Here is a 23,150-nt window from a genome sequence, read left to right as displayed (position 1 = left end):
ACTACTAGTCGAACGCTTGACCCTAGTGTAGGAGTGTATATCTATCTTTTTCAATTCCAAAAGCCCAGTTATCATTTAAAAAAAATGAAGAAAAGCCTAAAGAAAAATGTAAAGGTCATCATCCTTAATCCTGCTGCTAAGAAAGAACTATTTTTTAGAGTATGTCTTTTTTGGCTTTTCCACTCATCCTGAGTGTTTTTTTTTTTTTTCTTGGTGCTGAGAATTGAACCCAGGGCCTTGTGCATGCAAGGCAAGCATGCTACCAACTGAACTACATCCCCAGCCCCTATAACCTAATTTATGAGACTGACGCGCTACCTACTGCGCTAACGAGGCACCTCCTATAACCTAATTTAAAAAAAAAATTTTTTTTTAGTTTTAGATGGACACAATACCTTTATTTATTTATTTATTTTTATGTGGTGCTGAGGATCGAACCTGGTGCCCCATACGTGCGAGGCAAGTGCTCTGCTACTGAGCCACAATCCCAGCCCTAACCTGATTTTTTAAAAAAATACATATTTTAGTTGTAAATGGACCTTTATTTTATTTATATGTGGTGCTGAGACTTGAACCCTGGGCCTCACACATGGCTAGGCAAGGGCTCTACCACTGAGCCACACCCCTAGCCCCCTAACCTGATTTTTAATAGCTAGTAAATGTAATATGGAAATACTTTTCCTAGATAAAGAAATTCTTGCTGGATAGAGCAAGCTAATTTCTATTGTAAACATATAATTTTATTTCTAGAGAAATAAATTCTTTCTCAGGTTTGTACAAAGCAAATCATTTATCAAAGAAAACATTACTAAAAATCATATTAAAAACTTGGTCTGACTGGGCATGGTGGTACATGCCTGTAATCCCAGCGGCTCAGGAGGTCAAGGCAGGAGGATTTCGAGTTTAAAGCCAGCCTCAGCAAAAAAGCAAGTTGCTAAGCAACTCAGTGAGACCCTGACTCTAAGTAAAATACAAAATAGGGCTGGGGATGTGGTTTAGTGGTCAAGTGCCCCTGAGTTCAATCCCTGGTACCAAAAACAACAACTACAAAGAACAAACTAAAAAAAAACCTGGTCTGGAGTCTTTGCTTCCCTGTGTTGTAGATCTATATGTGATTACTGAGGAAATGTGTATAAAAATCTATGTGAAAATATCAGTTACAAAATAGTATAATTAATAAGACCCTAATTTTCTAAAATACTGAAGATTAAATATAGGCAGAGAACAGGGGTTGAATGATCTTTATCAAAATGTAGACAGTGACTTTCCCTGATTGGTAAATTTATAGGAGATTTATATTTCATATGTTTTTCTGGATATTCTATAATTTTTTACTATAAATTTATATTTTTTCTCTTCAAACTTATTTTTTTTTTTTAAGTTGTTGATGGACCTTTATTTTATTTATTCATATGCAGTGCTGAGAATTGAACCCAGGGCCTCACGCATGCTAGTCAAGTGCTCTACCACTAAGGGGCAACCCCAGCCCTCAAACTTAATTTTTGTTGTTAACAATATATAGTATAAAAAAGTCAAATAGTATTTCAGGGCTTAATTTACAGTAGCATTTCCTTGCCACACTTCATTCCATCTATTTTCAACGCAACTAATTTCTTCTGATATTTACTTTCATATTTCTAAGTTATGTAAAATTTGCTATTTCTTGATTTATTATTTTAGGAAGCTATTGACTTATGGAAGAGTGAAGATTTAGCACAAGTTGTGCTTATGTACAAATATTCCCTTTGTTAAGTAGTGTTATCTGCTGAGCCAGGTGATATGATTATATAATTATGTTTACAACTTTATGTACAACTTTTCATTTTTCTCTGGGATAACTTTTTTGGTTGCTTGGTTTCATATTTCTAGGACCTGTTATTCATTTTATCATAGTACTTGCTTTCTTCAGTTCCAGACCCTTAATGGTGTTCATGGAAGCTGGTTGGCTTCTCTCTCACTGGTATGTCTGGCTGTAGGCATTCAGTTGTCATTTCCCTTTTATGTGCTTAGTAACTTACCATTTTCTCTCTGCTTTGTATTGTCTGTAGTTTTTTAAAAAAATATTTATTTTTTAGTTGTAGGTGTACATAATACCTTTATTTTATTTTAATGTGGTGCTGAGAATCAAACCCAGTGCTTCATGTACGCTAAAAAAGCGCTCTACTACTGAGCCACACCCCAGCCCCTTGCCTGTAATTTTTTGGTATCATCTCCCTTGATTTTTCTCTACTTTCTTTAGCCTTATAGCTTTATAATGGCATATCTACATTGTAGTATAGTTCTCTGTTATTGGACATCAGTGTATTTATTTTTTTAAAATACATTCTTAGCATTGAACTTCTGGATCAAAAGTAATACATTTTAAGGTTGTTGATGAATATTGCCAAATTTTGAAATAACTGCTAGTTTACATTTTCTGTTTTACTATTTGTTTACTTTGTGACTTGGTCAAATTAATTAATTTCTTTGTGCTTTGATCTTTAGTGTGAGATTGAGTAATTTTCTCAGCATATCTTTAGAATGATTGAATGAATTGATGTATATAAAGTATTATAATGATGCCCAATAATAATAGGTGGTCAAAAGTGTTAACTATTATTGGTTTTTATTATTGTGATAAAGCTGTGTCCCCCTTTTCCCAAAAATTCATTAATTTTTTTATAACTTTTGTAAGCCTGGTGATATGACATTGTTGTATAACCCAGCTTTTTTTTTCTTCTCCTCCTTCGATAAGCAGTGAGGTGTGTATCATTTGTTTGTTTTCTTAAGTAAGACTATTAACCCTTGGTTTTCGAGTTCCCTCTCCTTATTTGTATTTATAAAGTGTTTTGATTTTTTTTTTTTTCCAAATAGGAAATGTGAAACTAATGTTTGTATAGTTTAAAGAATAAGAACTAGAATTACTAGATCCTTGGATGCTGTGTGTCTCTGCACTGTGTGTGCCCAACCCCAGTCTCTTTTTCCTTGTTACTTCATTACCAAAAGCTCAGTTTCCTTGTCTGATTCCAATTTGATAAGGAGGACATGGTTTTGAGAAAAAGGAAAAAGAAGGTTTATTGCTTTGCTATTAAAGGAGAAGCACAGGGACTCCAGTTCCAGAGGCTGTGGTTCTGCCTATCAGGGAGAATAGAGGGTTTTTAAAGAAGCTCTTAAAAGGCTGCATTCCAGGTGTCCCTTGACAGGGGGTCCCAGGTATACTTCATAGATCTCTTTCCTGTGGGGGTATGTGCTCAAGGATAGATAACTTTGCCGTAGGATGGGAAAAGGTAATCTCTTGTTCCCTGCCCCAGATTAGGGAAGGGGAGAGGGAGGGAGAATAGGAAAAGGAAAAACATATCCCTTTTAAAATAATTCTTAACAGCATACTACAGGGACACAGCCACATCAATGTTTATAGCAGCACAATTCACAATAGCTAAATTGTGGAACCAACCTAGATAAAGAAACTGTGGTATATACACAATGGAATACTACTCAGCATTAAAAGAGAATAAAATCATGGCATTTACAGGTAAATGGATGGAGTTGGAGAATATCATGCTAAGCAAAGTAAGCCAATCTCCCAAAACCAAATGCCAAATGTTTTCTCTGTTATGAGGATGTTGATCCATATGGGGATGGGAGTCGGAGCATGGGAGGAATGGAGGAACTTTAAATAGGGCAAAGGGGAGGGAGGGGAAGAGAAGGAGGGACATGGGTGTAGGAAAGAATGAGATGGACATCATTACCCTAAGTTCATGTATGAACGAATGGTGTGACTCTACTTTGTGTACAACCAAAGATATGAAAAATTGTGCTCTGTATGTGTACTATGAATTGAAATGCATTCTGCTGTCATATATAACAAGTTAGAATAAATTTAAAAAAAAAGCCTTTGAGCAGTGTGGGTGAAGTGGACCACTGTTACACCCTTCCTGTTATCAGGTGGAATTATTATTTATAGGAGCAAGAGGCTAGTTCCCACTGCATCTTGCACCCCACAAATATTCAGAGATAAATTGAAAGAAAATAGGTTTTATTCAAAACCTGCTTTGAAGGAAGGTTGAAGAAATTTTTTAATCCAAAATTTCATCTCTAGAGGCTCTGGGGAAGGAAATCTTTCAAAGAAGAGGCAAAGAGGAAACATAATGGGACAAAAGGCAGGAAATATGCATATGCAGATTTTAGTATCCTCTGCAAACAGGCCACTTTTAGCTTCTTAGGTATCTCCTAGCGCCTTTACTCTCAGTGTAAGGAAATAAAGGTTGCATAAATACAATAATAAGGAAGTTGTCCTTCATTTCAGTCTGTTTCATTTCTACCCAAGATACTGCTCTCCTTAATTTTGCTAAAGCATTCATTTGCTTTTCTTTTTACTGCTGCATTTCTTTTTTTTTTTAATTCCTTTTCTTGTTTGTTTTTTATTTTGCCAGTAAGAAACAAGATTTAATGTCACCATTCTTCAATCAATGGATTTCCATTGATCTGTTTCTTAGCTGATTACTATCAATTGTACACAGTTCTCATCAGAGCTGAGCATTTTCACATGAAGCTAATCAGTTTTTATTTAAAATTAATAATACATATATGTAGATTAAAACTAAACATAACCATATGTAATCTAACATGGGATATTCAAACAAAAAACTAAGAAAGTAGCCACTAGAAAGGAGACATGGAAGAAAAAAATTAAATGGAGATAATAAATTTTTTTAATCATTAAGACAACTGCTAGCAATGTATTCAGGACAACCAAAGTCAGAGAAAACATGTGAAACATGAAAAATTTCTTTCCAGTTGAATTAAATGTGTTTTAAGGAGAGAGGAACAAAAAAACAAACAAACAAAAAAAAAAGCATGTTTTGTAATTTTGGAACACTGAAAAGTATCAAACATGGAATTAGTAATTTATCAAAATTGATAAATCACACCCCAGATTTTCTTTTGATGGAATAAGAAAAACAGTTTTTTGAAACAAGGGCATGAAACAGACTTAAAATTGAAACTCATACTAACAATATTGTGTTTTTACTGAAAAATACTACTAGAGATAAAAATTAAGTTAAATTTCAGGTACTTTCCATTTAATGTGGGCAAAATTACAATGTTTACATAGCAAATATAAACTAGCAATTTATTTTCACTTATAAAGTATTTTAGGAAGACTTTACAGTCTTCAGTGCTCAAAATTAAAAAGCAATTTTAATTTTTTAATCAATTAATTTTCCATACCTAAGAATTATGGCAATGTAAAACAAAAGCTTAATTCTGCTGAACTAAAGCCCAAATACTGCTGCATTTCTTTAGAAGATATTTTTATGGTTCCTTATTAAAACTTACATAATGAATCACATAGTATGTATTCAGTTTAGGGATTTTTATGACTTGCATGAGACAAATCTTTTGGAATTCAATCTAAATTTCTTGGTTTATTTCTTTTGCTTTTACTAATTGTTAATCAGTACTAACCGAATAACTATTCTATGCTGGGTGGTGTTCTAGGATTCCAGTAGCAGCAAGTAAAGCAAATGTCCCTGCTCTTCTGAAGCTTTATGCTTAGAAAAGTATTTTTTACCTTTAAAATAAGTTGAATATTCCCCCATCCTTCTAAGTTTCTCTTTAAACTTTTTATCTGGAATTTATTTTTGTGTGAAATTGATAACTACTTTTCTTTTTTCTCTTTCGGTATTGGTGATGGAACCCAGGGTCTCATCCATGCCAGGCAAGCACTCTTACCACTAAGTTATGCCCCCAATCTTTTCTGTTTTCATTTTGAAACAGTCTTGCTAAGTTGCTCAGGCTGGCCCTCAAACTTGGGATCCTATTTCTCAGCCTTTCAAGTAGCTGGAATTCCAGATGTATGCCTCCACTCTCAGTTGATAACTACTTTCTTCAAGAGAATAATCATCATTAAGAAATTTGGTGTCTTGGGCTGGGGACATGGCTCAAGCAGTAGCGCGCTTGCCTGGCATGCGTGCGGCCTGGGTTCGATCCTCAATACCACATTCAAAGATGTTGTGTTCGCCGAAAACTAAAAAATAAATATTAAAAAATTCCTCTAAAAAAAAAAAGAAATGTGGTGTCTGACCTCCCTGCCCCTCACCCCCGCCTTAGGGCTTTCTATTCTGATTTATTCATTTGATGAGTCTTGTAGCAGTAAAAGTTGTTGAGTTTTATGAGTTACATATTTGAGTTATATTATAAAACATCTAACACATGCTCCTCTTTTAAAATTTCTTCCCATTTTCACATGAATTTTAGATTCTGAATTTCAGAACTGTTTTGTAAAGTTCCTAAAGTATTTTGAGACCAAAGTATTAGATTCATATTATATTGATATAAATTACTTGAGGAGATTGCCATCTGATTGAGTTAGAAAACCTTTACTACAAATAGTAGCAGAAAATGTCAAATAAATTAGATTAAACTGTACAGGCACTTTTTCTCAAGTAACTGGCGGTTCAGTGATTAGCCAGGCTGTTGAGTAAATCCTGAATGACCAGAATTGTCTATCATAATAACTTATGTTTGTACCTTTTGTATAATAACTTCATGTATCTGGATCATTGTATTTCTTTTCCAGTTCTTAATTTTATGGGTTTATTTCTTTTCTTTAAATTAGTAAGATTTTTCACATTGATTCTTCCTGCTCATACTCTTCTGAGTTATTTTCATTTTCAAATTTTAAGTAATCAAAATATTTCTGGACATAATATTTGATTGGATGAGAACTTGAAATCTGGAGCTTGAATTTGGAGTTTGAATCCTGGATCTACCACTGATTAGCACTGTTATTGTGGACAAGATATTTTTCAGTTTCTTCATTGGTAAAACAAGAGTAATAATAGAAGCTACCTCAGAGAATTAAATGCCCTAAGATTGGTAAACATTATTTAAAAGTTTTATGGAACACAATGTAGTTATCAAGCTAATTATTCAGTGGCTCCTCACCCTCAATTGATGATTTTCTAACTATTAAATTCATTGTATCTTCTTGATTTTGGCAATTTTGTTGATCTTTTCAAAGAGCCAGATTTTTGTTTCATTGTTTTTCTCTATGTTGTTTTTCAGTTTCACTTATTTCCACTCTAATCTTTATTACAGGCTTTATTTTGTGTGTCTCACCTTTCCCGCTAGTTTTCTAGGTTAAAAACTAGGCTAATATTTTTTTTTTCCTAAATAGGCCTTTGTAATTATAAAATCTACCTGCATCTAACAGATTTTGATACATTATAATTTCATTTTCATGTATCTCAAAGTACTTTCTAATTCTTATAATTTCTTTGAACCTTTGGCTATTTAGGAATGTATTTATTTTTATTTTTTTTTAAATTTTAATATTTATTTTTTAGTTTTTGGCAGACACAACATCTTCGTTTGTAGGTGGTGCTGAGGATCGAACCTGGGCCGCACGCATGCCAGGCGAGCGCGCTACTGCTTGAGCCACATCCCCAGCCCGGAATGTATTTATTAATTAACAAATATTTGTGAATTTCTCACATTTCCTTCTGTTGTTAATTCTCATTTTATACCATTGTGATCAGACAGTACACTTTATGTGAGGTCCAGTCCTTTTAAAGTTTGAGACTTGTTTTTATGGCTCCACATGTGGTTTATTCTGGTGAATGTTGCAAGTACAAATTTGAGACAAGTGTGTGTTGTCTTGTTGGTTGGAGTGTTTTATGTCTGTTAGGTCTAGTAGGTTGATAGTGTTGTTTTCCATATCCATATTTTGTCTAGTTTTTCAAGATGAAATTTTATTGTGATCTTTCTTCATTATATATATTTCTATGATCTGCTTAAACAATCCCAAATATATATATGCATATACACATGAATATATGTACATTATATGTATATCTTTATTGCATATTATCCCTTCATCAGATAAATTATCTTTTCCCTATTTTTAAGTTTTTCCACAAATTTAAGTTTTATGATTAATACTGTATCTTATTCTTAGATTTTTCTTTTTTTTTTAATTGGTTGTTCAAAACATTACAAAGCTCTTGACATATCATATTTCATACATTTGATTCAAGTGGGTTATGAACTCCCATTTTTACCCCGTATACAGATTGCAGAATCGCATCGGTTACACATCCACGTTTTTACATATTGCCATACTAGTGACTGTTGTATTCTGCTTATTCTTAGATTTTTCTGAGTCATTTTTTCAGTGTCTTTTGTGAAAGTGGTGTTTTGTTTTTTTTAAACCTGAATCTCAGTTGTCTTGTGATAGGGAATCTTAAAATTAGTATGCAAAGTATTAGTCTAATTTTTGCATTTTAAAAACTGCTTTCCATTTTTGTTATTTCCTTTGTTCTCAGTCCCTCCTTTAGAGGATTTCCCTCATCAATCTCCATTTATAGTTTGGAGGAAAGGTTACATATATGATTTTCAGCTTTATCAGGAGTAACCTAAATTTTTTTTTTATATTTATTTAGACATATGTAGCTCATTACTGGGAAAAATGTCTGTTTTCACTGTCTTCTGTAAGATGAGCTGAATACACTTTGAACATTCTGCCTTTCCCTTTTCATTATCTGGAAGTATAGACTTAGTGGAAGTTACCGTAGAAGAGCATTTCGAAGGTGGTTTATTGGCTAGATATTTTCTAGGATTTGGCAGTCACATTAGTTATGGAGTTATCTCCGTGAGAATTGCCTGGTATATGGTGAATATTTTCAACATGAGTGTTTGATGAATGCTTCTCTTCTGCTTGTTTTGGACTTTTATTCAGGAATGTCATTCACCATTGGCATCTCTCCTCACATTTATCCTTTTAAAAAAAAATCTTTTATTTATTTTTATGTGGTGCTATGGATAGAACCCAGTGCCTCTCATGTGTGAGGCAAGTGCTCTACCATGGAGCCACAGCCCCAGCCTCCACATTTATCCTGTTTTCTTGCATACATTTTGGAGATTTCTTCAGTGTGTTCCACATTACTAATTTATTATTTGGAAGAGTCAATTCTGTTTTTCTTCTTATGGTTCGTTTTAAAAATGTCAAAGGGCTGGGGACGTGGCTCAAGCGGTAGCGCGCTCGCTTGGCATGCGTGCGGCCCGGGTTTGATCCTCCGCACCACATAACAAAGATATTATGTCCGCCAAAAACTAAAAAAATAAAAAAAATTTAAAAAAATGTCAAGGAAAAGGAAGGTGTGAAGAATTTAACTAATACCCTATTTACCTTCCCCTCGGCTTTGTCAAATGTAAGTATTTTACAATATTTGCTGCTTATTTAGGTGAATTTAACCCCCCCCCCCCACGTAATACTCTCCCTGCCTACATGTATCTATTATCCTGAATTGGGTCTTGTTTATCTATTTATTGTACTTGTATATATCAGTAAGCAATATTTAATAGTGCTAATATGTTTTAAAACTTTGTATGAATGGCATCTGCAATTTGCTTTTTTTGTTTTTAAACATTTATATTTTAGTTGTAGGTGGACACAATACCTTTATATTATTTTTATGTGGTCCTGAGGATTGAACCCAGTGTCTCACACATTCTAGGTGAGCATTCTTTCCTCTGAGCCACAACCCCAGCCCTGCAATTTGCTTTTTTTACTCAACTTTGTTATTGAGATGTATCTATGTTGATACTAAAAGCAGTTTTTTTTTTTTTTTCTAAACACATAGGCTATTTACTTATGGAAGTACGACATGTCTTCTGGATTGAATCTGTCCAGAAGAGGCAACTTCCTCTCATTAATCCACTGTTGTGGGTGAGGGGGGAGCCTTTTTTCCACATTGACAAGGAGTGATACACTATAGAGATGGCTCTCACTCATTCATACACTAAAACTGCAGTATGGAAATCCGTGTTGTGAATATATCACAGTGTAAAATTTTTTTGATGATCTAGTGGGTATGAAAAAGAATTTCATTGTGGCATCAGTATGTTTCTGATCACTTGTAAAGCAGAACATCTTTTCATGTATTTATTGGCTGTTGAAATTTCCTGCTCTGAAAATTCTTTGTATCTTTTTTGAAAATTAGACTTCTATTTATAAATGATATTTGGGTTCCTTTTGACATAATTATACATATAAGGAATTTGATTTAATTCCCCATTCCCTGTCCTGTTTCCTCCCCCGCTCCTCTGCTGATCTTTCTTTCACTCCTTTATTTTTGTTTGGTACTTTCTATGTATACAAAAGGGAGATATTCCCTTTGGTTTATGTATTATATGACATGGTTCTGTTAGATTCAGTTCATATTTCTTTCCCTTTCTTCCTCCTCCCCTCCACCTCATTCTCCTACTTCTATTCCACTGATGTTCCCTGTATCTTTATATTTGATACCCTTCCTCACTGCCCTCTTTCCCTTGTTTTGCTTTAGCTTCCACATAAGAGAAAAAACATTTCCCTTATTTTGTTTTAGCTTCCACATAAGAGAAAAAACATTCCCTTGATTTTCTGAGTCAAGTTTATTTTTCTTAGCATGATTTTCTCCATTTCTGTCCATTTACTGGCAGATGCCATTATATCATTCTTTTTTTGGGGGGAGGGGCTGAGTAAAACTCCATTGTGTATTCATACCACATTTTGTTGAACCATTCATCTATTGATGGGCATCTGGGTTGATTCTATAATTTGACTATTGTGAATTGTGCTGCTATAAACACTGTATATATTTATAATATGCTGATTTTAGTTCTTTTGGATAAATATTGAGCAGGTTAGCTGGGTCGGATGGTGGTTTCCTTCATAGTTTTTTTGAGAAATCCCCATACTGCTTTCCAAAGTGGTGGTACTAATTTGCAGTACCAACAATGGTGTATGAGTATACCTTTTTCTCTCCCCAACCTCACCAGCATTTGTTGTTAATTTGTATCTTTGATAATTGCTATTCTGACTGGAGTGAGATGGAATTTTAGTGTAGTTTCGATTTGCATTTCCCTGATTGCTATAGATGTTGAACATTTTTTCATATATTTGTTGGCCACTTGTGTTTCTTGAGAAATTTGTTTAGTTCTTTTGTACATTTATTGATTGGTTATTTGTAGTTTTTGTGGTATTAGGGATTAAACCCAGGGCCTTGTGAATGCTAAGCACACATTCTACACTGAGCCACATTCCCAGCCCCCTTGCTTATTTTTTAAGGAATTTTTGTTTCTTAGCGATTTGTAAGAGTTCTTTGTGTATTTGAACTTCTTATGGTTTTGTGGGTTACATAACTTTTTTGTGGCTTGTCTTTTTACTTTAGTGCATTTGATACATAGATTATAATTTGGATGTTAATAAGATGCTTTTGATATTTTCTTTGATGGTTGTTGCTTTATGTGTCATTTAATAAAGTCCTTTACTCTTCTAAGGTTATAAAGATATTCTCTTCTAAATATTTGCCATTTTTTACATTTAGTCTTCAGTTTTCCTTAGAGCTTATTTGTTTTTAGGATAACAAAAACTTTTTTACTAAAACATAAGCTCTACAGAAGTTTTCACTTATGTTATACAAAATGGTCACAAGTTGTTTTTGAAGGGGGGACATCTATACTTGACAGCAAAATCATAGTGTCATTAGTAAGGGCTGATGTTTGTTTAATATTCCCATTTTGGTTTGGTTAAGCTTGCTGATCAGCAGCATTCTGCATAAGTTAGACTTGGCTAGAGAATACATTTTAATTTATTTAAAAAAATTTTTTTTTAGTTGTAGCTGGACACAATACATTTCTTTTATTTGTGTATTTTTATGTGGTGCCAGGGATCGAACTCAGTGCCTCATGCATGCTAGGCAAGCGCTCTGCCCACTGAGCCACAACCCCGGCCCCTAGAGAGTACATTTTAAAGAACTAGGTTAGGTGCTTTTAACGAATGCATCAGATTACCATAAAAAGTGTGTGTGTGGGGGTGGTTGTGGAGCGCGTGGGGAGAAGCCCACAAAATTAAAACAAATCTACCATCCCTCAAAAGTAACATAAACCCCCTTGTAGCTAACTCTTGACAGCTACCTTTATTCATAGTGCTTGTATTTATTTATTTTTATTTTTTAGTTATAGGCGGACAAAATATCTTTATTTTATATTTATGTGATGCTGAGGATCGAACCCAGTGCCTCATGCATGTTAGGCGAGTGCTCTACCTCTGAGCCACAACCCCAGCCCCAGTGCTTTATATTTAAACCATGGTTGGGGAAATGAATAAAAAGCAGAAAGCCATTGCTTGTGCTTTATAATAGGGAATCAGGACAATACAGATTTGCTAATGTGTATTTAATCACCATAGCATTTGAGGTTTTATTCTGTAATGTTTCTGAGACCATACACATTAAATGCAAACCAAAAGATAAGAAGTTCTTGGTAGAATGGAAGTGATGCATACTTACTGATTGGACCAGTTTAAATATTATTCATGGCATTCAGCCTAGTTCATGGTCTGGCTGTTCATAGGACTTGGGCTTCATTGGTCTACCACTGCTCCACTACATTGCTAATGGACCCTCAGGATGAGGGACACTTAATGAAGCCTGAATGCCTAGCAGAACTGTGTGGATCTGCAGAGCTGGGGACCATTTATCTTTCAGAATATCCAAACATTATCATCCCAAGTTATCTATATTAGGATTATAAATTTTGGTTATGAGATATACTTTAGGTGCTGATATGGGCTATTTTCTGGAATGAATAGTTCAAGCTTTAAAGGCCATCCTTCAAAAGAAAAATCTTTGGGGATAGCCATGACCCCATGAAAATAATAGCTTCTGCTCTCCACTGGTTCTGCTGTAATGTCAGCAACTGGTTCTGCCAGCAAAGGCTAGGTTTCCTGATGATCCTGCAGGGCAGACTTCCTAAAGGCCATCTTGTCAGGTTCCCAAGTTGGCCTCTGGACTGGTGTCTCTCTCTGCTCCCTACATGCAGGAGTCTAGAGTTGATTGTTTTAAAATATGCCATGAGATAGGGATAAAATTTCCTCCTCCTCTACCACCACCACCACCAGGATGGCTAGTTGCCCAGGCCTGTTATTAGTCCATCCTTTTCTAATGATTTTTTTGAGTTTTCATAGATTCATGAGATACTAATTGTTGTTTAATTCTGTAATTATAATTTTCAGTTTCATAATATCTTTTTCTCATATTTAGTTAAGTACTTGTGTTGTTTATTAATTTGTTCAGTTTTTGAACCATTCAGTGAAGAGAAAGCAGAGAGCCTATTATGTGCCAGATACTCCAGGCATGAGCTCCAGCTATAAATGAAGTCTGCCCTCAGGGAGCTAAATTTCTTTCTTTTTTTTTTTTTTTTTTTAACATTTATTCTAAATTTTAATGTGATGTATCATGCACATACAGCTATGCATAACATACATTGTATAAATTACAGTAATAACATGAACTAGGAAATAGTACATGATAAGCTCCTTAGAATACTTGGAAGTATGACCTGGATTCTATTTCCTTCTGCCCCAGCACTGAATGTACTACATACTACATGTACTCTATACTGACTATACTATATAGTGAGCATACTGTTATGTTGAATTTTATGTTTATAATTGCTGTGGTTTTCTTTATAATTTTCCTACTTTTTTTTTTTCGCCACTTTTTTTTTTTTTATTGTTGGTTGTTCAAAACATTACATAGTTCTTGATATATCATCTTTCACACTTTGCTTCAAGTGGGTTATGAACTCCCATTTTTAGCCCATATACAGATTGCAGAATCACATCAATTACACATCCATTGATTTACATATTGCCATACTAGTGACTGTCGTGTTCTGCTACCTTTCCTATCCTCTACTATCCCCCCTCCCCTCCCCTCCCCTCCCCTCTTCTCTCTCTACCCCCTCTACTGTCATTCATTTCTCCCCCTTGTATTATTTTCCCCTTTCCCCTCACTTCCTCTTGTATGTAATTTTGTATAACCCTGAGGGTCTCCTTCCATTTCCATGCAATTTCCCTTCTCTCTCCCTTTCCCTCCCACCTCTCATCCCTGTTTAATGTTAATCTTCTTCTCATGCTCTTCGTCCCTACTCTGTTCTTAGTTACTCTCCTTATATCAAAGAAGACATTTGGCATTTGTTTTTTAGGGATTGGCTAGCTTCACTTAGCATAATCTGCTCTAATGCCATCCATTTCCCTGTAAATTCTATGATTTTGTCATTTTTTAATGCAGAGTAATACTCCATTGTGTATAAATGCCACATTTTTTTTATCCATTCGTCTATTGAAGGGCATCTAGGTTGGTTCCACAGTCTTGCTATTGTGAATTGAGCTGCTATGAACATCGATGTAGCAGTGTCCCTGTAGCATGCTCTTGAGCTAAATTTCTAATAAAGGAAAAAGACATGTAATAAAGCTCTTCCAGTAATTGATAATTTGTCCAATGAGAGAGTGGCTTTTTGCTTATGAGGGGATATGCATATAGGGAATGTATTTTATACAAGGACTTCAGATGTGTTTCTCCATTTTACACAAGTCAAAGGCTGTATTAATTCCTGGAATACAGAAACACCCAGGTCACCCTACAAAGCCAGCAAAAACTGTGTTTTTTGCTGTGTGCTGTGTCAGTTCACATGCTTTCTTCTCAGGGTTTTAACTTTTCCATTTTATCTAACATTTCTAGGTATCTGAAGCAGAAGGGTTTCTGACTATCAGTCATATTACTGGGACCAAAAACCTTAGGTTAGTTTCTATTTTCCTCCTTAATTAAAACCATTGTGTCTTCAGGAAGTGCTAGTGGTTGATTAACAAGAGGTTTGATTTAGCAAAAAATCAAAGATGTTCCTGGAATTTGGGCAGCTGATATTTTTTAGTTCTGAAGACCTTTTTAGACTTTTCTTTATTGTTATTGGTATTTAGGGAGGGATATGAGAGGGTGATTAGAGAGGTCTGTGCTTGTTTTCCTAAAGGAGATACTTTTTTTTTTTTAAATTAATATAGTTTTATAAATGCATATAATTGTTCCAGTACTTCCATCAAATTTGTTTTTGGTCTGTGTTTTGTGTAGGCCTAACTTGATATGCTAATGCATTAAGCCATTCTTGTATTCTTGGAGTAAATGCTCCTTAGTATATTTGAGAATACTATTTGCTTATATTTTGAGTAGAAGTTTCTATAATAAATCCTGGTTTCTAAAAGTTTTAAGATGCATTTTTTTTCTATGATTAGAAATAATGAAAATATAAAGTTTGAAGAAATAAATATGACCTTTCCCCCAGGTTCAAATGATCCTTTGGGGGATTTATATAAACTACCTCAATTTATTATTTATTATTAAGCTGATTTTTTTCCTTATATAACCTGTTTCTGTATTAATTTTCAAAGAACCATGTTTCAATAATTATTTCTTAGAATCGAAACTTTTTAATGGGGTATGTGTATGAGAGACAGACAGACAGAAATACGTACTAGGGATTGAATTCAGGATGCTTTACTACTCAGCTACATCCTTAACACTTTTTATTTTCTATTCTGAGACATGGTCTCCTAAATTGCAGAGGCAGGCCTAGAACTTCCAATCCTCCTTCCTTGCCTCCTAAGTAGCTGGGATTATAGATATGCACCACCCAGAACTCTTTTTTTTGACCTTATCAAATCTATTTTCCCTTAACTTGGCAAATGCTAAAAGTTCTCTTATGAAGCCTAATTTTTTGAAATTGTGTTATAGTATGCTTTTTTTTTCTCTTGGTCATATTTTTTAAAAACAGGTTTTTCAAAAGATCTTTCCATTTTTATTGTGGTCAGAATGTGATATGAATTTAAGATGTATTTTTAAAATACTTCTTTGAAAATATAACTAGAATTGAACCGCAGTAATAATGCTTTCTCCCTTTTCCTCTAGTTAATTGCTATTACTGATAAAGCAATAACTTTATCCATTAGAATTGCTTGTCACTTTATTTTTGTGCTTTTGTGTTTTTTGTTTTCATTTCTTTGGTTTTTCTGAGGGACTGGGATGGAACCCAGGGCCTTGTGTGTGCTACTCAAGCACTCTTTTTTTTTTTTTTTGAAAGATAGAGGAGGGAGGGAGGGAGGGAGGGGGGAGAGAGAGAGAGAGAGAGAGAGAGAGAGAGAATTTTTTAAAATATTTATTTATTTATTTTAGTTTTTGGCGGACACAACATCTTTGTTTGTATGTGGTGCTGAGGATCGAACCCGGGCTGCACGCATGCCAGGCGAGTGCGCTACCGCTTGAGCCACATCCCCAGCCCCTCAAGCACTCTTACTACTGAGCTGTACCTCTAGCCCTTTATTCTTGTACTTTTGAAGTTATTCTAAGTATAAAATGTAAAAAGACCATTTTTTAAAAAATACAGAAACTGAAGATATATTAATACAAATTCCTGGAATAAGATTTAGTAATCATTTTTAGAGCATAGTGTGTCCAGAATCAGAATAAGCATACATTTTGTTTTGTGATTTTCTTGGTATATTTTGAAAATTTTTCCTTATCTTTCAATGTTCTCAGAGGATATGAATTTTATGAGTTGTACAGTATTCTCAATCTTCTCATATTTTTACAATTTGCTCCTCTTTATGAACTTGCTTTAAGGGGCACAAAGAGATCTTATTCTTTCAATTTTAGCTGCCTTTCTTCATTGTATAATCATTTTTTCACAGTAATTTCAACCATCTGTTCATATTGACCATAGTTTATTTGATGAGTCTTTAAATTCTGTATGCCAGTTGTAAATTTTCTGAAAACTTCGAAGACATGGAAAGAGAAATGTCTGCTATGAACCATAGCTTTGTTGGTTAAAAAAGTAAACCCAACTGGACAGCTTAAGTGTCTGCTAATTTTGTTATATGAGATTACTTGAGGTAACTTCCTTTTAGTCCTTTATGGGAACATTTACTTTTTAAAAAATTTGCAGAATTTCCATTTACTCTTGCTTATTCACTTTTGTATATTATTTGGATCATCTCTCCAAAGTCTTATACAAGTTACTGTTCTGTAGGTCTGCTTTCTCCAGTTCCTTTCATGTGATATGAGATGTTTTAAGTTTCTTCTTCAGATAATGCATTATGTTGAGAGGTGCACCCCAAAATTGGATCAAATTTTTAAAATTTGACTTGAAACTTTCCATTCAGTTCAGAAATCTTAGTGTTCTCTGAATTATTAATGCATTGTGGATTTTCCCCCACTCCCCATCTTAAAGATTTTTCTTTTTTTAAAAATGTATTTTTAGTTATACATGGACACAATATCTTTAATTTTATGTGGTGCTGAGGATTGAACCCAATGCCTCACATGTGCGAGGCAAGCACTCTGCCACTGAGCCACAACCCCAGCCCTCTTAAGATTTTTCATTCTAGACTTTGCATTGACTAGACTTTGCATTGACTCATTCTCCTTTGGGTTTATCTTCAACTATTTCTTCTAAATGTTACCAGCTTCAAATTAAAAGTATTCCACATTCTAACTGACGTAGGGGCTTTTATTATTGTTTTTCAAAGAACTTAACCTTTTTTTTTTGGTATGGAGGATTGAACTTGACCACTGAGCCACAACTCCAGTCCTATTTTGTATTTGTTTTTATTTAGAGACAGGGTTTCTCTGAGTTGCTTAGCACCTTGTTGCTGAGGCTGGCTTAGAACTCATGATCCTTCTGATTCAGCCTCCTGAGCTGCTGGGATTACAGGTGTGCACTGCTGTGCCTGGCTTGTTTTTTATGTGGTGCTGAGGATCGAACCCAGGGCTTCACCCATGCTAGACAAGCACTCTACCACTGAGCTACAAACCCAGCCCTTAATCTACTTTAAATGAGGGGAAAAGTCCCACAATTTCAGCTAGTCCAGAAGGTCATTTAACTGGATGTTAATTCACCTAAATTGTCTCCTTTTAACATAAGGTCAAGAGTGTTTCTAAGTGACGTAAACCATTCAGTGGGTTCTGTATTAACCTGTTTTTGTACCATCATCCCAGATACAAATATATCATTTATTGTAATTACGAAATAGTTTTAATATTTATTATATTAGCAGAATTACACACTTGGGACTTTGTGGATTATAAGTCATGGTATAACTCAAAATGCTGAGGCAGGTTGGTTAACTCAGCTTTGCCTTCCATAGCAATGCTCTTATTTCTTTCTTAGTGGAAGAAAAAGCCAATACCCACCTCCTTCTGGGCATGTGCTTAGACTCCTGTGCACGCTACCTTCTGTTCTCCAAGCAGCCATCACAGGCACAAAGGATGTATGAAAAAGCTCTGCAGATTTCTGAAGAAATACAAGGAGAAAGACACCCACAGGTAAAGAAGGAAAATACGCAGTGCCTTTAGAAATGCCACACATTGGGAACAGAATCAGCCCCAGTTCATTCAGTTTCTTACCACCAGTGTCCCTGTCCCTGACTGCTTGTTTCAGAATAGATTTGAGATTACTGATCCGTCACTACTAGGGAGGTGTAAGCAGGCACTGTGTGCTTCTGTGGCTTCAGAGCATACCGTGTGGTATTTCAAAGTGGAGTCTGCAGACCCCCGACTAGAATCTTGTAAGAAAGTTATACATGAGTGTCCTTGCCTCCCTTGCCCCACAGTTAAAGAACTTTTTTTTTTTTTTTTTGGTACCAGGATTGACCTCAGGGACACTCATGGACTGAGCCACATCCCCAGCCCTATTTTATATTTTATTTAGAGAGACAGTCTCACTGAATTGCTTAGTGCCTCACCTTTGCTGAGGCTGGTTTTGAACTTGGGATCCTCCTGTCTTATCCTCCTGAGCCGCTGGGATTACAGGCGTGAGCCACCGCCCCCAGCTGTGACTCATGTTATAATGCTGATCATGTTAAATTGAAATCATCCCTTTCTCTTCTATCAGAATAAATTCTCAAGTGCTGAGGAGTAGATTGCTTTATTTGAAAGCTTGCAGTTCCCAACCTAAGACCCATTGGATTGAACATGGAATGTTTGGGAAGGGAATTTGAGGTACAGATTATCTCCAGGAAAGGGATTTTGGACTTATTAAAAGAGAGTGCCTTATGAGAGCATCACTGAGGAATAATACAAGCAGCATGGGATTCAGATCACTGAGTAATACAATCAGAGGGCTTAAAGCATGGGATCAGTGGGTAAGGGAGGATGAAAAAGTTTCTTAGTACCAAAAGTTTAAATATTTTTAATGTGAGTCTTCCTATATAGATGATATATCACTTCTTTGTGGAGTCTCAGCATCACCAGCAGGAACTACATATGAAACAATGAGGCTCCCAGATCCCAGAGGTAGTCAGATCATAGGAGGCTGCTTCTCAAAACTGCTGAACCTTTAGTGGGATCATATTGTAGCTTCTTGCTGTTGCTTTTCACTTGGTACTTCTAATTAGATAAAATGAATAATACTTATTAATCTGATTATTTCCTAATTTTTAAAATTGGTATCATTTGTTGAGCTAATATCTATTGTATAATTTGAGTAACAAATGCCCACAATTTGTTAAAGACTGATGACATTCCTCATCTTTTGTGGAATGCCTGGAAAGATGAAATCTTAACTATACTCAAAATTTAACTCCAAATTAATATTATGGTGTATTTTTAAAGAAAAATCTATTTTTCTCTTATCTAACAGACCATTGTGCTCATGAGTGACCTGGCTACTACTCTGGATGCACAGGGCCACTTTGATGAGGCCTATATTTACATGCAAAGGGCATCAGATCTGGCAAGACAGATAAATCATCCTGAGCTGCACATGGTACTCAGTAATCTAGCTGCAATTTTGATACACAGAGGTAGGTAGCCTTGGAAACTTGACAGACTTGCTTTAGGAAGGGATATTTCTTACTTTGGTATTTAAAGGAAGTTAAGGGGAAATGAGGAAACTCCTAAAATTAAAAGGCTGGTTGAATAAAGCCAAAAACAACATGTCTGTTAGGTTGAAGAACTATTTTGTTTAATTTAGGTAACTTCTATAATAGTTTTTGCATTGGCCTGATGAACCACTATCAAGCTAGGGGAAACTTTGTAGTGCTTTAAAGATTGCTGTCTCACAACTATACTGCATTTCTGTGTTGGCAAAACTAGTGTGATTAGGAATGTGTGTGTTAGCACACTATGATACATACTGCTTAGGGCTTCACCTGCAATTTTCAGAAATCTAAGATAACATGTCTGCATACACAGATTATCATAGTGTAGTCCTTGGCCAGTCCAGTGAGGACCCCAGGGTATACCAGAAAGGACATAGTAAGGAATCCCACAACACTCAGTGGCTTGGCGTTTTACACATGGGCCACATTCCAGGCTAAATCAGCTTGTCATTTAGGGAGAAAATGAGGCAGTACCAGCCTTGTCACTTACTAATAAATACACAGTAAATTACACCTGTATCCTCATTAATGCTTTCTGTTCAGATTCACTTTGAAAACACATTTTCTTCTTATTCTTCCTTTTCTCTGGGTTATTTTAGAACGATATACACAAGCAGAAGAGATCTACCAGGAAGCACTGAAGCAAGCAGAGATGAAAAGAGATGAGGTTTCTGTACAGCACATCAGGGAAGAATTGGCTGAGCTGTCAAGAAAAAGTAGATCTTTGACTTAATATTATCAAGCGTTAAACCCATTTTTCTTGTAGGGAGGGTAGTTTCTAGTGGCCTAAAGGAATAACTGTTATTCTAGTGTCTGTGGCATCCAAATCAGTGGTGTAAATTTTCTGTTCTTGATATTCAGGTTTCCTCAACTTAGCCTTGGTGAAGGACAAGTTGTACATACTGCCACATTTGTTTTTAAAGGAAAAACAACTTTCACCCTTCACTAATTATGACCTCTAAGGAATGATGTCAAATGATGCTTTCCATTGTATTATATGGTTAGGTGCTGTCCATGCTGGTCTAAGTGTAATTATAGATTAAGATGGGCCACTTTTCCTCTGGGTTGTGGGTGTGGGGTCTGGTAATTATGCCTAACATTGCTACTGAAAGATTTTTGGTTCACTGATTTGCTGCCCTTTCTTCTTTTACTTTGTCAATATCTGGCAGACCAGAGCTACTCATGGCAAAGGGAAATTATGGTGAGTTGTTTCTATTACCTTTCATGAAGCACAGTGGGATTTAACACACAGAGGAGGAAAAGTGTTATATTAGTTTGCACCCAGCATGAAGTTTTAAAGTGGGAATTAGGCAGTTGAAAGTGTAGTAGCCTTTTGGTCATAAATAAAAGTGAACTACTTATCTGGTTATATGTAACTGTTAATGGTTGGGGGGAAGAATGATGGAACCTCTTTCTTGCCAGTGCTATCCTGGAGCATCTGACATTTTTTGCAACTGTGAGGTCACAAAACTGAGTCATCTGAGATCCTCTTTAAAGCAATGCCTGGGCTGTACCCTAGACCTGACTAGAATATGGCCCTACCAATGTAGATTTTAAAATTCCCAACCTTGATTCTACTTAGTACCCTCTTCTGTAACATGAGGAAAGAATGAGATTCTTAGCCATGGGAGAAAGTATCTGGTCAGATGACTTTAAATGAATATACTGCTGTGTTGAAAGAGCTTTATTGCCCTGCCTCAAAGTATGTAAACACAAGATACATAGATGGATTTCCTTACCTCAGCAGACTTGCAAAAAGCCATTTGTTTAGGGGGAAAGATAGCTTTTCTAGGTACCATTAAGGAACACTGATATTGTTGATATGCCTTTGTGAGTGGGGTGTGAGTGGAATTGGTAAACAGATATTTTTGGTTCATATGTATACACTGGAAGTATCTTTTCATAATAAACTATACAACAATATTGTATGTATTCCAGTAATCTTTTAGTTTCTCAGAAAAATAACTTGCTGAAGAATTAAATGTAGTGTCAACCACTCACCTTCTATATTGAAAATGTTTTTACCTTTTCACAACTGCAAGCATTACCAGAAGTTAGGTTTTTCACTCCAAGTTTTATTTAAGAATTTTTAATCTTCCACAATGATTCGGTTTGTGGTTCCTCTCCCGGAGAAACTGAATTTTCATAAAGTCTCTGCATGCGGGTATTCTCATGAAAGTTGTTATAAAACAAGGTAGTGAAGCAAGAAAAGGACCGACCTCCTTTACTGATTGGTTTGAATTTAAATGTAAATGTTTAAAATAGTGTAGTTTGAAATTTTGAACTGTACTGTGTCTTATGTCACTGGAATTTTCAGGGCATAAATATATCCAAAATATAATCAACATACCAAAATTGTATTGTGAAATATCCAACTATAAACATAAAATGGAACATTGTGAAAATACTTCTATCAACAGTATTGGAAGACCTTGATTATGTTCTGAGTGCTAAAAATCAAGTTGTAAGGATGATTTTAAATCTCAGCCTGCCAAGATGTTATATGCCTTGGTTTGCACCTAACTTCAGCAAGTTATCAGTCATTCTCAAATGCTGTGCTTGAGATTTACATCATGGTAAGATGTACCTCTGCCCCTCTTAAATAATTTGCTTTGTAGGTAAGCTGTATGAGAATTCTTCTGTCTTTTTATTGTTTTTGACTTAAAAAAATGATGGATTTTTATCTTCCATTCTAAAATCTCTTCTCCAGGTGATGGTAGATGGAGCATTACATAAATGTGTTGGGATGAGGATGGTGTTAGTGGCAGCTCACCTTGGGGTACTTGAATGGAACTGCAAAAGTGACAAGTTAGGCTCTGATCCAGTAGGTTCTCAGAAACTAACCTGACTTGGGATAGATAGCTTAAGACCCTCAGGATCATAGAAAAATATCATGATCTGTTTGGGTCAGTTGGCAACAAAGTTCAAAAATATTATCAGTACCTGAAAAAGAAAAAAACCTTTAAGCAGAAAACATTCATTAGAACATTTAGTTGTTATTTTCCATTCACGTTAAAATTATGTTTGATTATTATTATAAAGGCTTCAACTTTGTAAGTAATAAGAACTCCGACCACTAAGCCTGAGCTAAAGTTTATTTTGAGGACGAAGAAAAGTGGGGACTGACAGGTGTAAAGGTTTTGATTGCAGACATACATGGGTTAGAGCCTGTTTGTCACTTATTGAACGATATGGGCCTATGTCTGTAAAACAGGTGATAGGAGGGTCTCAATCAGCAGTTAATCATAGACCCATTTACCTAAGAGGCTTGAAAAGATTTATCTTAGGTTTACTTGAAAGTCTATAAAATGCTAATTACTCATTCTGAGACTTCCTTCCAGTTATCAGTAGCATTTCCCCCAAACCATTAGTATTTATATGCTATGGAAAAATGCTTAAATGCTGTGATTAAATT

General features: G+C 35.3%; 1 protein-coding gene across 23 annotated transcripts in view; it reads left to right on the top strand.

The window, feature by feature from the left end:
* Ttc19 (tetratricopeptide repeat domain 19) overlaps positions 1 to 23,150 on the top strand; it is a 49,271-nt gene that overhangs the window by 9,373 nt on the left and 16,748 nt on the right. For 8 of the 23 annotated variants that reach the window (XR_007341548.1, XR_007341536.1, XR_007341544.1 and 5 more), the window contains exons 7-10: positions 18,025 to 18,179; positions 19,495 to 19,657; positions 20,335 to 20,451; positions 20,905 to 20,936. Coding sequence is in view for 4 of the 23 variants with exons in the window: in XM_048786039.1 (XP_048641996.1) it covers positions 18,025 to 18,179; positions 19,495 to 19,657; positions 20,335 to 20,451; positions 20,905 to 20,936 (467 nt within the window). In the remaining 19 variants the exon portion in view is untranslated. Of the gene's footprint in view, positions 1 to 18,024; positions 18,180 to 19,494; positions 19,658 to 20,334; positions 21,659 to 23,150 lie in introns of those variants that run through there. The other 15 variants (XR_007341554.1, XR_007341553.1, XR_007341550.1 and 12 more) reach the window with 6 other exon arrangements.

Source organism: Marmota marmota, unplaced genomic scaffold (genome assembly GCF_001458135.2).
Source record: "Marmota marmota marmota unplaced genomic scaffold, marMar, whole genome shotgun sequence".
Taxonomy (NCBI): Eukaryota; Metazoa; Chordata; class Mammalia; order Rodentia; family Sciuridae; genus Marmota; species Marmota marmota.
Note: the sequence above shows the minus strand (reverse complement) of the source record. Positions and strands in the feature narration are given on the sequence as shown.